This window comes from Epinephelus lanceolatus, chromosome 6 (assembly GCF_041903045.1).
Source record: "Epinephelus lanceolatus isolate andai-2023 chromosome 6, ASM4190304v1, whole genome shotgun sequence".
Classification (NCBI taxonomy): Eukaryota; Metazoa; Chordata; class Actinopteri; order Perciformes; family Serranidae; genus Epinephelus; species Epinephelus lanceolatus.
In genome coordinates this window covers 5,086,854-5,104,392 of record NC_135739.1, presented here as the reverse complement: position 1 = coordinate 5,104,392, position 17,539 = coordinate 5,086,854, and the positions used below count along the sequence as shown (strand labels likewise).

The 17,539-nt window shown below is 41.7% G+C and overlaps 4 protein-coding genes across 8 annotated transcripts in view; 3 read left to right on the top strand and 1 right to left on the bottom strand.

Annotated features, from left to right (window-relative positions):
* The window catches only part of cracd (capping protein inhibiting regulator of actin dynamics), a 28,783-nt gene extending 25,871 nt beyond the window's left edge, over positions 1-2,912 (top strand). For all 4 annotated transcript variants that reach the window (XM_078168510.1, XM_033621591.2, XM_078168511.1 and 1 more), the window contains exon 9: positions 1,350-2,912. In XM_078168510.1, coding sequence (XP_078024636.1) covers positions 1,350-1,510 — 161 coding nt within the window. In that variant the 3' untranslated portion in view covers positions 1,511-2,912. The remainder of the gene's footprint in view (positions 1-1,349) is intronic.
* paics (phosphoribosylaminoimidazole carboxylase, phosphoribosylaminoimidazole succinocarboxamide synthetase) overlaps positions 1-17,539 on the top strand; it is a 59,214-nt gene that overhangs the window by 22,116 nt on the left and 19,559 nt on the right. The window lies entirely within an intron of this gene.
* aasdh (aminoadipate-semialdehyde dehydrogenase) lies at positions 2,381-11,674 on the bottom strand. Of its 2 annotated transcripts, XR_013491693.1 has the most exons (15): positions 11,151-11,674; positions 10,888-11,008; positions 9,089-9,363; positions 8,820-9,012; positions 8,505-8,746; positions 8,208-8,314; positions 7,947-8,119; positions 6,344-6,668; positions 6,148-6,260; positions 5,353-6,049; positions 5,105-5,268; positions 4,788-4,913; positions 4,553-4,684; positions 3,538-3,829; positions 3,292-3,432 (listed from the first exon to the last, which is right to left on the bottom strand). XR_013491693.1 is itself a non-coding variant. In XM_033621594.2 (14 exons), exons 1-14 carry the CDS (start codon positions 11,390-11,392, stop codon positions 3,037-3,039), a joined length of 3,306 nt encoding a protein of 1,101 aa, XP_033477485.2. In that variant the 5' UTR covers positions 11,393-11,670; the 3' UTR covers positions 2,381-3,036. The 2 variants fall into 2 exon arrangements, 1 of the variants encoding a protein (XP_033477485.2); XM_033621594.2 differs by lacking the exon at positions 3,538-3,829 and having other exon boundaries at positions 2,381-3,432; positions 11,151-11,670.
* LOC117254071 (uncharacterized) lies at positions 12,025-17,508 on the top strand. The gene is made up of 9 exons (XM_078168513.1): positions 12,025-12,301; positions 12,402-12,465; positions 14,376-14,419; positions 14,586-14,616; positions 14,716-14,741; positions 14,862-14,937; positions 15,041-16,540; positions 16,928-16,970; positions 17,065-17,508. Exons 1-9 carry the CDS (start codon positions 12,224-12,226, stop codon positions 17,075-17,077), a joined length of 1,875 nt encoding a protein of 624 aa, XP_078024639.1. The 5' UTR covers positions 12,025-12,223; the 3' UTR covers positions 17,078-17,508.

Genomic DNA, 17,539 nt, shown 5'->3' with positions numbered 1-17,539 from the left:
TGTTGCAGGTGAAGTGCTTTTTTAAGTACAAAAGTGCTAATAGAATAGATAAACTTTATTGTCTGTCCCAACAGTGAAGGAAATTCTCCTTTGACAAGCCTCAACAGGACATGTGATTCACATTCAAAACAAAATTAAAAAAGGACTTTTAAAGCAGCAGCTGGTAAAAGCAGGTTAAACTTTAGTGTCTGCTTTAGATTATTTCGTAGGGAATCAAGGATTTCTTGCAGATGTTTTTTGAAATTCTAAAATGTAAAGGGTGAGCTGTGTTTTTGTTTTCTTGTAATTTGGGGTGTGTGTTGTGCAACAGCAGGCACAACAGATGTAATTCATCCAGCTTATTTCTTATTCTTGCATGCTGCTTGTCTCGCAGCATCGCCAACACATGGGCAAAAAATACATAAAAATGTGGGTAATGATTGGGAATTGTGTGCTAAGATTTTTTTCAGAGATTCAACAAAACGTTTTTACAAAAGTCCCAAAAAACTGTTAAATTTCCGTTTGAATGTGACAGGAGATCACTGAGAATTCGATGTGACCAGAGCTAAAATGACTCCTATTTGAGGCTCGACCAAATCGCCATATTTTGACATAAAAAAAAAAAAAAAGATTTAACCTTTAAACAGTTCGTGAGATTTAGAACTTTATTGAGCTAAATGGACATTTTGATTACTAGGTTTTCATGAAATCGGTGGTGGGAGCAGGCACCCAGTCAGAATTTCTTGAGAAATTTTCTAGTTTAGATTATTTTTTGTCAGCTTCTGCGAAATTGTGATGGAAATGTATTCATTCATATTTATTAAAGACAGACAGACTAAATAATAAACAGTCAGATTAATTAATATCGGCTATACCTGGTGGTTTCAGCCCTGAATCTGTAAAAACAATATATTGAAACTTTTAAAGATTTCAATAATTTGTTAATAATTAAAAATATTTATTTAGTATTTATATGTTACAGTAGGATAGAGCTGCAACAACCAGTCAATTGACAGAAAATTAATCAATAACTATTCTGATATTTGAAATTTTTCTCAAATGTGAGAATTTGTTGCTTTTCCTTGTTAAACATTCTGGAAAACAGAATATTTTTGAGGCTATAGGGACTGTTGGTTAGGCAAAACATACATCACCTTGGGCTCTAAGAAATTGTAAAGTACATTTTCCACTGTTATCTGATGTTTTAAAGATCATATATATAAATAATATTTATAATCTGAAGACTAATGTTGATGAATATTTGCAGCTAAATTAGTTTCATTAAGCTTCTTTCATTAAATGAGCCTTTAAAGGCTGTGTGGTGTAACTACAAGATATGTGACTAATTATTGTCCTTCATTTGTTGTCAGTTGAGATCGCAGACTCGACACCGTCGCCACCTGCTGTCAAGGAGGTGTCAAAGCGCTTCCCCTCCAGTGACTCTCCGCAGGTGTCCACAGAGCCGGCATGGCTGGCTCTGGCCAAGCGAAAGGCCAAAGCCTGGAGCGACTGTCCTCAGATCATCAAATAACCCCTCCCCCACCCACCCCAGCTTCACTCTGGGCTCAGACCTGCATCGAGACTGCACACTGCCCACAGACTCTGAAGCACCTGGAGAGTCACCATCACCCCGTCCCCCCTCTGCCCTCCATGAAAACCCTCCTGACTGTGAAACAAGTAAAGCCCTCCATCACCTCGCAACCCCACACACACACTGGCTGGTACTATTATCATGTTAAAGTGCGCTTCACATCCAAATATTCCAATACGATCGCACAGATATATGTAAACAATTGTTGCGCGCATGCACATACTGTATACAAACACACAAAGTATAATGTCCCACAGATAGAATGAACATGTCGCAGTCTGGGGGGGCAGCAGCCAATCACAACCACGGCTGGCCATCGCAATAGCCAACCCCGATTTTGTTTTTTTTATTTTATTTTGTAGCCAACTGTGTCACCATGGTTGTAAATAAATCATTCGCTCAACACAATAAAAGGTGTCTTTAGTAGAGAGGTGAAGCTCTGACATGTGACAGTGTTTAATCAACAGAGGGTAACTGTCTGAATCGTGTTTTAAGGGCTACCAGTAACAATAACTCGACATGACCCTGTTGAATCTGCATCTGATGGAAGTGTTACATGCGTTGGTATTATTTATGTGAAGAATACTGTATCTCCTCTGAGCCTTGTTTGTCATGTACAAAAGAAGCCTTTTTTTTTTTTTTACTCATACTCACAACCTTAGCATAACACTTCTCACTGTGTCCGTGATGACTGTGATAGCTGTCAAACAGGCTATTGTACAATTTTTGCCATTTTAAAGTAACCTAGAATCTGTCATGATCACACGGTGGGTGCACCTAAACACAGCACTGAAGACCACAAGTGTTACTGGGCATTTACAGTGAGCCACACATTACCCTCACAGCTGTGTGACGACGTGACTTGGATTTTTTCTTCTTGCTTATGGAGACAGACACAACACCTGCTTGCTGTAACATACAATTCTCGTAGCCGTCCTCCCGTAACACACTTGTGTTTGTAGGCTTACGCCATCACTTCCTCGTAAATGTGATATGATCTTACATAATGATGTAAGCATTTCCTCTGTGAATGGAGGAAAAAAGAAGCCCTCAAGCATTCTCATTTCCTGCCACTCAACTTAACGATCTGTATGTATGTAAGTATGTACTGTATGGAAGTGGAAGGTGTCACCGGAGCTTCGTTCAGAAGGAGTCACTTTGTCATTTTGTTTCTAACGTTGGTCGTGCACAATAGTGTAGTGTACGCAGTGTTATATGTAACAAGAAAAAAATGTTTGGTATTATTTGCACTTTTTTTGTCCCACTTAGAGATATTCATGAGAAAATTCTTAAAGAGACACAAAATGTTATGAATAATGTAAATTAAATACTGATGTCTGAACTGGAAGACTCATTATTTCCCTCAACTTTAATTAAAGCTTATTTCCCAAAGCACCCTCTGGCTCTGACACAGATTAAAAAGCAATCAGTGTTTATTATAAAAAAGAGAAATACACCTCATCCTTCTATGTTTCCTCTTTGACAGTCAGCTTTAGACAGTACACATAGTCATTGCGGCACCCGACTACGAGGGAGCGTTCATACACCACTGGGGATGAAAACAGCTCCCCGGGTAGAGTGAATGACGCCAGCATTCGTCCATCTTGTTCATCTAAGACCCACACTATGCCGTCTGTGGAGGCCAGAGCCACCAGATTCCCCCTCCTGCCCACGACAGAGCCATCAAACACACACGGACTGGAGTACACCTTCCCTGTGGTCTGGAACGTCCAAACTAAAGAGCCGTCGTCACAGTTCAAACAGTACAGACGGCCGTCATGTGATCCACACAGAACCCTCTGCCGGTCTGGCGTGACGCACGGAGAGGAGAAGACGGGTCCCTCTGTTAAAAACTGCCAAACCTGCAGAGAAACACATTTAAAAATAGCTTTTGCTCAATTTGAAAAACTTGCAATCCTTAAAGGGATAGATTGGATTTTTTGAAATGGGGTCAGCGTTTTACCTACAGTAGATGGAGCTAGTTTGGAGAAGCAGGGAGGAGGGGAGCTGATACTGTTATATCCAGCTATGCTCTCTTCAAAGCCGAAAAACCCTTCACTAATTTTACATCACTGAACATGGGAGTTGTTGGTCTACTGCTGCCTCAGTCAGATTATTTGTATGTGTCATTGTGTGTGACTTTGGAGAATCCAAACTAACCCTTTAAAACACTTAAGTCACACAATAACTCAAACTAGCTGATGGAGGCAGCAGCTCCTGTGTTCTGTGAGGTAAAATTACAGTTTTTGTCAATGTGGTCTGTAGAGCAAAGATAACGGCTTCAGTTTCCTGTTAGAAAGGTGAAAGTATTCAAAATACACAAAGTACACCTAAAAGAATACTAAAAACTATTTTCCTCACATGCCTCCACGGAAAATGGCCAACAGAAATATTGATTTATTTATTGATGCGGGGCGTGTTTAACAACAGAAAGATTATATCAAAATATCCCCTGATAAGAGCTGTGTGAGAGTTTGTAAACAGATGTTTTGATATAGTTTTGCTGTTGTTAAACGTGGTCCCCAATCAATCAACGAATCAATACGTTTGCCGTTTTCATCACAAATTCAAGGCAACATAGCACGATTAAGTGATTGACAAATGGTCATTCTGTAGGTGAATTATTCTTTTTGACTGATTTTTTAGGTGGTAAAATTCTAGGGATGCTTGATAATATCAGCACGTCATTGGTACCAGCTGATATCAGCTTTAAAATGAAACATTAGAGTCGACCTGCATGTTGATAATATAAGTTTGACGTTGATATCGGCTTTAAAATGAAATATCAGATTCAGCCAACATGCTTTTCCTTATTTTGCACAATGAATGAATATTACATACATCGAAAAGTATTGTATTTCATGTCTCCGACAACAGGGTGTTTAACGCACCACCGTTTTGGTTTCAATTAACATTTAGCTATGTTTCCCGGGGCTGAATGCAGCCCTGGAGAGACGTAGCAGTCTATGTTCAGCTTCTCACCAGTGTCCCTGAGTTGCTGAAGCAGCAGATGTTTTTGTCCACCGATCCGATTACCACCTGACCAGAGGAGGCATTTGGTGAAGAGAAGAACGGGGTGTCTCTACGGTACGACCACAGGACCTCTCCGCTGTCCTGGAACAGGAAACACACTCATCAGACACCAAAGTGCAGCCTGGGTCAAAATGTACTTAAGTGGGAAAACTTTTTACCGATGTTTGGTATTTTGTTTACTCACAGGGTTAAGACAGAGGAGGTGACCTCCCAGTGACGCTGCATACAGCCACCTGAGTGAGGTGTGGAGGTAGGGTGAGGAAAACACAGCTCCACCCCCACAGTGACGCCTCCAAACACACCGCTGGACCTAAAAGAACACACACTTTTACCTTGATTTATCTCTACTACATACATGTTCTAGTTTAGATAACTGTTACTCCCCTGAGAGGAAACTAAAGGGTTAATAAACTTGTCAATCTTGCTCCTGTCACTGGCAGTAATATCATTTAACCAACATGAAACAAGACACTTGCCACAAAACATTTAAAGGCTTCCTACCTTTGGGTCCAGGGCGTAAACGTGCCCATCATGTGAGCCGACTATCACCAGACCTGTGAGGGGATCCACAGTAGGACAGCTCTTCACAGCGTCTCCTGTCTCAAACTTCCAACATGTCTCTCCAGACGTGGCACACAGGAAATACACACAGCCATCGTAGCAACCTGTGAAAATCCAAAAATAAACCCTGAAGGCAAAAAACATACAGTAACATATTTTCATACAATATCCAGAGAGCTGATGCTGACCTATGACCACGAGGCTCCCGCAGCGAGACACCGTGGCTGAGGCTTCGATTCTGTCCCCAAGAACTCGCTCCCACAGAAGGCTCCCGGTGGTCAGGTCTAAAGCCTGGATCCTGTGAGAGTGGGAGCCGATGAACACTGTTGCTGACTTCACATCTGTTCTGTGTTGTACCAGAAGCACCGGGGAGGCGTCCACACATCTGCCTGTGTCTGAGGACCAGCTCAGACTGAGGCCCAGAACATCATCTCTGCATTTCTTACTGGGATCCTTCACGCCAGGTGCATCAGCCTTAAAGTTTCCATTAGTCTGTGGACGTCTGTTTTGCATCTCCATCACCTCTCCTGCTCGTCTTATAACTTTAACAGCCCACGTCTCCCCCTGCGGCCTCTCTGCTGCTGTGGAATCTGTGCGTCCTCTCTTCGCTGGCACCACAGAGGGAGCGTCAGAGTGGCGTTTCTTGGCCTCAGACGGAGAAGACCGGCTGTTCTCAAGTGGCACCGTCAGTGTAACTCTCTCAACGTGCTGCAGCATGTCTGAGAAGGTCCCGTCAAGTATAACCTCCAAAAGCTCTGGTGAGGTCGCTCCCACAGCAGCGAGGATGTCTTCACACAGGTGTAGTGCCTTCAGAGAATCTCCTCCACTCAACAGGAAGTTGGATTCCTCGTTGATGGTTTCATCTTCAGGCAGATCTAGAGCTTTCTGTTGATAGGTAGGTGAATTCAAATTGATGCCACAAATTACAGCAGGAGATATTTAAATTCAAAATTGTGTGGTCAAAAGTAGTGAACTGGTCATACCTGCCACAAGGACTGCAGGGTTTGCTTCAGTTTGTTGAAATCTCCCTGTGAAGACTCTAAACACCGTCTCTGTCTTTGGTAAATATCTAGAAGTGCCTTCATGTCCACTTTGCCTGCCGTAAAACAAACAGAAAGAAACTAAAACAGTGATGCATTATCGTCTGTCCTCTGCAGTGACTGTGTGTCTGATGCTCACCATGAGGAGTCAAACACAAGGCCGGGACAAGTAGCAGTGTGTCGGGAACGCTGTAAGACGGCAGCAGCAGAGACAGCTGGTTCAGGATGAGTCTGCTCAGATCTCCATCTGTGCCGCCCGGCTCCTCCTGACGGTGCTTTACAGCAGAGGGGAGGTCTTCACCACGCTCGACTGAGGCTGTTTGTTCCGCATGCCCCGTTACAGATGTGAGAGGAGAATCTGCTTTTTGGTCTCCAGATGTGGACGCCACGACAAAGGCAAGCAGTCGAGAGGCTTCGTGCAGAACCACGGCACAGGCCTCCACCTGGGGCAGACTCTGTATAAGCTGGAGGAGCGGAGATACAACATTAATACTTCACCTTCTCTTCTCCCAAAAAGATTTAAAGCTTGATATGTTTACAGTCAGTTAAAACATCCAAACTTCAACCCACAAAAAACTTTTGTTATCCAAAAATGTAATTACAGCTGCTTGCATTTCAAACTAGTTACACTCACCGGCTACTTTATTAGGTACATCTGTTCAACTGCCCATTAACACAAATAGCTAATCAGCCAATCACATGGCAGCAGCTCAATGCATTTAGTCATGTAGACATGGTGAAGAGGAGCTGCTGAAGTTCAAACTGAGCATCAGAATGATGAAGAAAGGAGATTTAAGTGACTTTGAACGTGGCATGGTTGTTGGTGCCAGACGGGCTGCTCTGAGTATTTACTGGGATTTTCAGCACAACCATCTCTAGGGTTTACAGAGGATGGTCCCAAAAAGAGAAAATATCCAGTGAGCCAAAATGCCTTGTTGATGCCAGAGGTTAGAGGAGAATGGCCAGACTGGTTCAAGATGATAGAAAGGCAACAGGAAGTCAAATAAGCACTGGTTCCAACCAAGGTGTGCAGAAGACCATCTCTGAAGCAACAACACCTTGTCCAACCTTGAAGCAGATGGGCTACAGCAGCAGAAGACCACACCAGGTGCCACTCCTGTCAGCTAACAACAGGAAACTGAGGCTACAATTCACCAAAACTGGACAATAGAAGATTGGAAAAACCACATTCAGATGGAAGCATGGATCCATCCTGCCTTGTATCAACGCTTCAGGCTGCTGCTGCTGGTGGTGTAATGGTGTGGGGGACATTTTATTAGTACCAACTGAGCATGGTTTAAACACCATGACAAATCTGCAGCAACTGTGTGATGTCATCATGTCAATATGGACCAAAATCTCTGAGGAAAGTGTCCAGCACCTTGTTGAATCTATGACACCAACAATTAAACAGCTCTGAAGGCAAAAGGAGTCCAACAGGGTACTAGCAAGGTGTACCTAATAAAGTGGCTGGTGAGTGTGTATCTATTTATGTTTTTCTGTTTTGTGCATTTGATGCTCTACATACAAGTTAAAAAACTCACCTTGAACATTACTATAGTAACAGCTTTTAATGCTACATTAGCACTGCTTCAGTAGGTCATGATGTACCAAAAAATACTCTTTAATTGCCTTTTATATGTGGTTTTTATTTGATGTTGGGAATTAAATTTCTTCACTAGAAACGTACATTTAAATCACATATATTTATAATATTCATATGCCAGAATAAAATATCTCACCTGCTGCAGGCTGTCCAAGTTGACTCGTTTGCCGTGGCGTTTGATCAGCCTGTCTCTGCGTCCCAGGTAGTACAGCTGCGTGTCTTCAACGTTCACCCAGTCTCCAGTTGCTCTCATCGTCCCAGGGACGACGGTCTCCTCATCATCCAGGAGACACACTCTGTCCTCTCCACCTGCACCAACGGTCACATGGATTTATGTGGATTTTATCCACAGATAAAAGATTTCCACATGTGTGTGTGTGAATGAGATCTTTCTCACCTATGAACACCTGACCTTCGCCCTCTGTAACAATTCGGCCGTGTTCATCTCTTACTTCCACCACTGTGTCCATCAGGGGAGTCCCAAGAGGCACAAAGGACGGCGCGCTGAAAGACAGGTAATGTTGAATAAAAGTTGTATTGACTGCAGTGTAATACTTCACCCCCCAAATGATCATTTAATTTCTTAATTTCTTGACAAATTCAAAGTAACACAGGTTCAGTAATTGATTTACAGATGGTCATTTAGAGGGTGAATATGTATCTTTAATAACTTGTTTAAACAGGGTGCACTCACAGGTTGTCAGACTGCAGTAGAGACTCTGGTATTTTATAAGAGCAGGCCCAGCAGGACACTTCAGTGACACCGTAGATATTGTAGATGTGGGTTTTGTTGTCCTCATGCCTCCAGCTCCTCAGCAGAGCTGGCGAGGGGCAGGCCTCTCCACCCAGAGCCAACACACGCAACGAGGAGCCAGATGACAACACTTCCTGTTTTAGGATACGGTGCCCGAAGCGGCTGAGCAGTGTCGGTGTGACCTGTAGAAACAAGACGACGCGTTTTAGCAACGAAAAAGTCATTCAAAGAAAAATACAATTTGTTCACACCTGCCTGCAGGACGGTCGTCTTGTGATCCCTGAATAGAAGTCGAGCCAGTCGACTGGGCATTTTCTTGATCACAGTGGGGACGATGAGGAGCTGAGCCCCAGATGATAAGGCCAGGAACATATCCACCACAGAGGGGTCAAAGGTTAAGGGTGAGGCGAGGAAAACCACATCGTCTGCACTCATCTGAAACAAAGATCTGATCCAAGAGAGATGCGCTTTTAAATATGAATGAAAATAATGTTTCAGAGGCCAATAAAAAAAAAAAACCTCACCTCAGGTGCTGTATATTGGGGAGTATACACTTGTGCGGCACCCTCACGATCTTCGGAAGGCCAGTAGTTCCAGATGTGTGCAGCACATACGCCAAGTCTTTGTGCACATCCTCCTTTAAACCAGCACCATCTGCTGTCTGAGCTCCGGTTTGCTCCGGTCCTGGTCGGTGCTCAGCGACTGGCAGCAGCTCAACTCGTATCAGGGTGAGTTTGAACTTTGGCAACACCACACAAACCTGCACAGACACATGTTGGGCGAGAGCTGCCTGGAATTGCTGGACGAGGAGGAGGAGGAGGAGGAAATAAAATCAACGTGAATATTCATACAAAGCAGTGACAAGGAGGAAAGACTTCAACAGATAATAAACGCATAATCATAGTGTTTAATAAATGATAATAAAAAACAAAGTGAACTGCAGATTTTAAGAATCACTTTAAGGAAATTTCCAACAGTGTGCCCATAAATCTGCTTTAGTGGATATTTAATTACAAACAAAAGGATAAAAAATAATGGAAAAACATTTTTTATGCACTTTATTTTTAACAAACTCATATCTTTAATTGCACTCAGGTTTAGATGTACCAACACACTTCATAAGTATTTATAGACAAATACAAATATTTTATTGCTTCACAGATATAGGGATGCACTATATAGGATTTTTTGCCGATATCCGATACACCGATATATAATAATTTATTCAGCAGATAACTGATACCGATATCGATATATCCACTTTTTTCCCCACCTAATTTTAATAATCATCAAGTCTCTTCTGTAGTGGAGTCAATATCATATTATGCATGCATGCTGTTACTGTGACGGCCCACCAGCAGATGGAGACATGAAATACAGTGATTTTCAATGAATGTAATATTCATTCATTCACTCATCATGTCAAATAAGAAAAAGCATGCTCTCCTATTTAAAGCCAATATCGGCCGATACCAATGACATGCTGGTATTATCGTGCATCCCTACACAGACAGGACACAGATTGTTTTTTTAATGAGCACCCTTTTGAGTCAAAAGCAAACAAACGATCTTAAAAGCCAGGCTCATCAACTATTTAATATGGTGTCATGTGTTTAAATGTGAAATACGCTATGCTCAATTAAGATCTTTCTTCTTTTTTTTTGAGGTTTGAGTGCTGCTGGACACTATATTCATGATTATTCTGACAATGACAATAAGGTAAGATGAGGTGAGGTGAGGTGAGATGACTTGCTAACAGGAGGGTGCAAATAACATGCAATCAAATATATACACAATATATTTAACGACAAAAGCAGGATGGATGATAAATAAATTATGGTTACTTATAAATATTTTTGTACAGTTACAAAACTGAAGTAGCTGGTGTAAGAGTTCAAGGGTGCATGGTTTATCGTGATCTGGGATAAAACCCTATATTGTCTCATCCCTGATAACAGCTGTAGTGGGTCCTGGATTATTAGCTAATTTTGTGGCCCTGTCTTATTGTGTCAAAATCTGTTTTTAAGATGTTTATTAGTTTAGTTTATATTGTGCACATTTCATATTATTGGGTTCTTGGTCTGTGGCCTGCAATACAAGTGGACATAATGCAGGAAACAGTTAATAGGGGCTCAACAGAACATGTTTGCCCCTGGTTGCCCTGACAGATTAATGTTCTTAAACCGTGATCCTGAGAGAAATAGTTGAGTCTCTAGGGACTTATGTTGGGAACCAGTGGATTGCCAGGTATTATCAAATATTGTGTTTGCATAATTGGTCATTATATTTGTTTTCTATACTCATAAAATATGAATTATTCAACCTGCAGGGTGTTGGTTTTCACAGCACAGTACTTGAGGCCACACTGGGTCATGACTCTGGCAGAGAGGAGTCCTGGAGCTTCTGGGTCCAGAGGGACATAAGCAGCAGGTGTCTGCAGGATCCTGGCAAACAACACAGCACAAGTTTTCATATCACACAGGAACATTACTAATGTGATATGGCACCGAAATTCAAAACTGTTCAAGCCCCACACACATATACACTGGTCAGATGCTGTGATTTGACACTTGACAGTGAACTCACCCCAGAATCCACACAGGTATGAACACATCATCACAACAATACAGTCCGATCAGGCCGTTATTAGAAGAGCAGGTCTGTCGTAGGATATGAGACAGTTCACCGGACAGTTGAGCCAGATCTCTGTAGAGCAAAGACACCGGGCTGTCTGACTCTGACCCGCTGTCATATGTCACAGCTGCTCTGTAGGGGTGCAGAGAGGCAGCGGCGGATACAAACTCCTGCAGAGTCCGAGCAGCAGCCATATTGAGCCGTTCAAAGACCACCGGCTCATTCTCCGGAAGTCCCGAGTCTGGACACAAGCTCGTAAATCATATTAAGATTCATTTATTGATTAATTCAGAGGAATGAAGTCTTGTTTATATCGAGGCAGTTGGACGGACGCTGGAATCGTGTTACTGTTTGTCGCGTAAAGATGGTGTCACGCTGATGGCTGATTCAAGTGCTTCTGCTGAAGTCGACATCACGAAATCTGACTTAGCCACAACCAGTGTGGAATGTAACGAAGTACATTTACTTACGTACTGTGTTTAAATAAACTTTGAGGTACTTGTACTTTACTGTAGACACAAAACAATAATGATGAATCTGCAAAGGACAAACTAAACTATACGTAACTACTACTTTCTACGTAACTATATTGTCCATTTTTGAGGTTCCTCAAAAATTGTACTTATAAATACAGTACTTGTAAATGTGGCCTACTTAGTTACATTCCATCACTGACGGAGAGTATACATAAACAAAAACAAAAACAAAAGTCAAATCCCTTGTTTGTGTACACAGCAAATTCAATTCTTCTACTTTCAGGATGTTTTTAGAGCGCCATTTTTGGAAACAAGGATTTCCCAGTATTAGTGAACGCCACCCTGTCCAATCAGCAGTCTGTATTTTGTGGCAGAATTTTGAACGTTACCCGCCAGAAGTCAGAACTTAAAACCAAAAACGCAACAACCGCCATAAAACGTCAAGAAAAATAAGAAGAAGATCTTAAACTCGCGTTAAGTTTTTCGACTCAGTAGTCCGCTGCTACTTTCACCACGTTTCAACATCGAGAAACGCACTTTATATCCAACATGGACGATTTTTTAAGGAAACGACTCACTGAAAACAGCTTAAGCTACAAAACGTCGCTGGAACGAATCATAGACAAGGTGCATTAACAGTCCTCGGGCCGTTAGCATAACGCTAAGTAGCACAGCTACCGTTAAAAAACACTTTACTTAGCGTCTCCTCTGCTAATGTTTTCTACAGTATTCAAAGCTTCAGGACCAAGATGGAGGGATGGAGGTGTGCCTCGTGAAAACATCAACTCCAAGTAAGTTGACTGCAAAGCTGTTGTAACATTGAGTTAACCCGGGGTTTAATGGAAGAGACTATGGCACTCAGTTTACACATGTCATATCTGGATTAATCTATCATTCAGTTCCTCCTAATTTAAAATAACATTTCAGATAACCACAATGACATTCTTCATAGGACAACATGATACCACTTTTTCCATTCATGTGTATTGTGCCTTGATTATATCTGCAGTATGATTCTTACTAGGAAAAACTCCCATTTCAGATATGTACAATCCACTTACTAGTCTAAATTTAAATTTTAAATATCCAAAATAAAAATAAAAACATCCCAGATATCCATAATGTAATTTTTAAATATCCAAAATAAAAAAAAAATCAGTTTTGTCTAGTAAAAATGTCCTTATGGATCCACAATGGGCATTACAATTAGAGAAGATGCAACTTTAGATATCCACAATTAGAATTATGACTAGCAACAATACAACTGCAGAGATCCACAAAAGTATTCAGAGTTAGATTAATTAAATTAAAGATATACTTTATTAATCCCTGAGGGGAAATTCAGTTTTTGCACATGCATTAAATGGAGAGATGGCCCAGTGAGGGGGGCTGCCCATGGACAGACGCAGAGAGCAGTTGGAGGTTCTGTGCCTTGCTCAAGGGCACCTCAGCAGTGCCCAGGAGGCAAACTGGCACCTCTCCAGCTACCAGTCCACACTATATACTTGGTCCAGACGGGGACTTGAATCAGCGACCCAGTTCACGTCCCCGTCCGGACCAAATATGGAGTGTGGACTTATTATAGACATTTATTTATATTTATAAGTATGTCTGATATTGTTTTTCTGTTTTGTATATTTGAAATTAACATCATGACTGTAGATGTCTAATGTTGTAGTTTTCCCAGTAAGAATTCTGTTGCAAATATCCAGAATCTTCTATCTGGATACCAAAATACAGTTGTGGATATCAGAAATTAAGATGAATGACAAAAGTTACGTAAGTATGACATTGTGGATATCTAAAATGACACTTGTGGATCTAAGAATGTAATTGTGGATATCTGAAATGTTCTTTTTGACCAGGAATCTGAATTACAGATATCTGTAGTATTTATCCAGTCTAGAGATTAAATGTTAAAATGGCCATTTTAAAGGACTTGAAGATATTATAAATTAAGTTTTGACTAGTGCAATCAATGTTGTAGATAACTTGAAATACAGATACTGATATCGACAATTTAAGTCCTGCTAGTGGCAAAGTAAAGTTTATTGTAGATAAATGCAATTGTTCCAACATTAGAGGTGTCACAAAAGTAATTCTAGATATCTTAAATCCAGTTCTTACTATTTAAAATTAAGTAATTGATAAGTAAAAATGTTACTCCAAATATCTAGAGTTTCATGTCAGCCATCTGAAATACAATTGTAACTTGTAAAAGTAATATTGGCACAAGAAAAAAAATTGGGATATTTACAGTTGCTTTCATTACTAGTCAGAATTTAATTTTAGTCATCAAAAAAAGAGATTTCCACTATTCAAAATGTCTTTGTAGATGTCTTCAATGACATACCTATGACAAGCCATAGGTTTTCTTTTTTAATTGTCTGTTTTAAGTGTTGAGACATAGATATATTGATTGGTTGATTAAACTATATTAATCATCAACACATCGCCAGCGTACGATTAGAGAATTCAACGGCATTGTCACCACTCGCTGACATTTTTATTATAAATGATCAATCAAGACATTTTACAGATGAGTCAATAGTTAAATAATGGTATGTCACAACTGTGCTTCTTTGTTTTTGCATTCACTCAGGTTAACCAACTAGTCTGTGATTTGTTTCATCTCTGCAGTTCGACAGTTGTCATGTGACCTTGTCTCATTGTGTTTCTTTTCTGTCTCTGCATGATGAAGCAATTGAACGTTACATGAGGCAGTCAAAAATGGAGCTGAACAAGGTGGGATCAAAGTTTTGGGTTTCTATGAATATACTCTGCATCCACACATGACGTAAAATACAATAGCCTGATTTAGGAAGCAGTTTGGTTAAATGCATGTTCTCAGTGAATTCAGGTATTGAATATATTTTCAGCTATTATAATCAGACACTTATCCTCTCCTCAGCGCCTGACAGATTTGAGTGACGAGTCAAGATGTGAGTATCCATAACCTAAAACATGAAAAGCAATTTACAGAGTTGTTTTTAAGTTGTATATTTATTCATTTGATTGCTCTGATATTTCTTCCCTTGCAGCCCAGGACATAACAACAGACTCTCAGGTAAATTTAGTGTTTATTTCAACAATTCTGTCTTCAATGTCTTGTACATCTCAAATTCATTATTGTTTTGTTTTTTGTTTTTGTTTTTTTTTCTTGTTTTTTTTTTTTTCTTCCCAACAGTTAAACTTGACGCTTCAATCCGGTGGAGCTGATGAAACTTGTGCTTCCAACCTGTCTGTGTCTGTGGAGGATGATGGTGAGGAAGCAATAGGCAAATGGTTTTGAGCTATTTCCAGAAATTGAAATGAAAAGGTGTCTAATTTAAGGTGACGTTTCTTCTCCCTTTTTGCGCCCTACAGTGACAGCTAGAAGTGACACGACTCACCTGACTGTGAGCTCGTCAGATGCGAGTCAGAGAACCATTTTTGAGGTGGAGGTCCAGCCTGAGGACCAAGATGAGGAGCTGGAAATGACTCTGAGAAGCCAAGGCAGCTCTTTGGTGGAGCTCTACCCCAGCATGATCAGTCGTATAGGGAGGGCCTGGCACCGGCAGCATGTCTCAGATGCAGCTGACTCGGTGCTGAGGAGGTACCACAGATGGCGACAGCAGTCAAACAGAAGCAATCTCAGCAACACCTTCATCGTCACACTGAAACACAACAGAAACCCGAAAAACACAACGCTGCTGAATGAGGGCAGCCCCGTCAGAAGGCAGTTCCTGGGGCCTGAGACCACCCCTCGGTCTCCGCTGCAGATGTTAAGTAATATGCAGGATTGGCAAACGCAGCAGCCATCTCCTGGGAGGGGGAGAAGAGAGGAGCACCAGTCTGTCCTCGTGATGGACCTCTCTGGTCCCTCCAAGCCAAGAGAGGGTTCGCTAAATGAGACCTTCACTATGTCTAAAGTATCCCAGCCGGGAGAGCAGCCCTCCACTTACACGCTCAGCCCTTCACGACCTTGCTATCCCACCGCAAAAGCATCCTTGGACCCTTCCCTCAGGTCTAAAAGGCTTTCTCTCACTGCACACTCCCCGCAGACCAATGGCTGCTTCACATATGCATCTGAAAGCACCGCTGCAAGAGAACGACCAGACATCTACAACTCCCCAGTCAGGCAGAGTCCCTTACAGGCAAGGATGATGACCAGCCTCAGCAGATCACCTCGTGCCTTTTCAAGAAGCCCAAAAGCACCCTCTTCCGAAAGCTTTTCCAGAGAGCCTACAAGGCCCAGATTAATCTCCACCCCTCCACAAAAGCTAGCTGTGCCAGAGAGGATGCTTTACCCTCAAGACTCCCACCTTTCCCTTTACACACAGCTTCGTTCTCCTCAGTCAGCCACACCAGCAGGAGGTTGTCACAGGCTCAGGCGTCACCTTTCCTTTGACTCCTCCCTGCCGTCCATCCGCATCTCCTACTCCCCAAAAAAGCTTGACGAGGACTTTCTGAAGCTCTACCACAAGTTTGTCTGCCAGAGCAAATCATCTTTCTTTAATGGGCATCCCTGCCGCCTCTGTGCCAGAAGCTCTGAGGCCAGCAGAGGCCCCTCTTCCTCAGCTCTGGCAGCTCTTGCCTTGTCGCCCCATCGCTCCCTCCTGAGAAAACGCCACAGGGAGTTGGACTGGCGGAGCCACCCCCAGTCCAAACGCTCCAGGGATGAGTACTGCACGTACTCCCCAGGGTCTAAACGCCACGGGAGAGAGATGCTGAGGCGTTGTCTCTCTGCTTCTGAATATGAACATGATAGCCTCTCCTATAACTCCATGAAACACAGCAACAACCTGCAGCGCTCAGTAGATGCACATCAGGAATCTTGGATGAGTCGGCACCGCCATGTGTCTGCGGCTGATTTCTCTGGCATGGGTGAGCCTCATCTATAAAACACTGTTACTGTAAAACTTGAATCAAAAGCCTAGTCCCAAGTAAACACCCAGTCCTTTTAACTAGCCTGGTGTGGCTACACATTTTGATCAGTAATGGCTGGTTGGTCTTGTTGCCAAACAGTTCATTTTTATTAAGTTCTTTAGATGTATAGAACCAGGTTGTTGGCAACCCACCTGAGCTAATGTTAGTTAGCTGCTTAGGTCACAAATCCAAATCTGAATGTTTTAACAGAGCTATTGCTTGAAGTTTTACGGTATGCTCCCTAAGTCTTTGTCATTTCTGCCTTTAAATAAAGCAATTTGTAAATGTTGAAATATTGTATCATACTGTAGATTCCTTTTCCAATTATTATGCTTCATTCAACAGGAAGTTCACTTGAGAGCAGAATGGCCAGTGGCTCCTCCCCCAGGTGATTATAATAAATCCCTATGTTCACTGTTTGGTTTTTTTTGCCTCTGAACATTCATTTGTTCTCATAATCTTCTTTTCCTCCCCGTGGGCAGAAAAAGGTGGTGATCAGGAAAACACCGGCCCGCCCGCTGAAGAACGAAAAATATTGTGATGCAGGAGAAGTCAGTGCAGCTTTTTAAACTTTCTGACACATAGTGGTGAAAGTCTTATGGTAGTGTGCAAATGATGAATTAAAACCAAAAGCATTTTTAACGTGAGCTCAGGAAATTGCATCACTAAACTAAAACTGCTGATGTTAAATTTTTAGCTGTTCATGTGTCTTTGTTTTCCATCCAAGTTCAAGTTTGTTTGGATGTTTTAAATGTTTCGTCCGAAGTATTGTCCAAACCATCTGTTAGAATAATTGTGGTTTATACTCTTGTATGCTCTCTGAATCTTCTTGTATGATGCATCATTACCTAAGTTATTACAACCTCATGTTTATTCCTTGTTATATCTGTTGATTATTAAAATAAAAATGTCATTGTCAAAATGCAGTTTCTGAAAGAAAAAACAAGCACTTGTTAC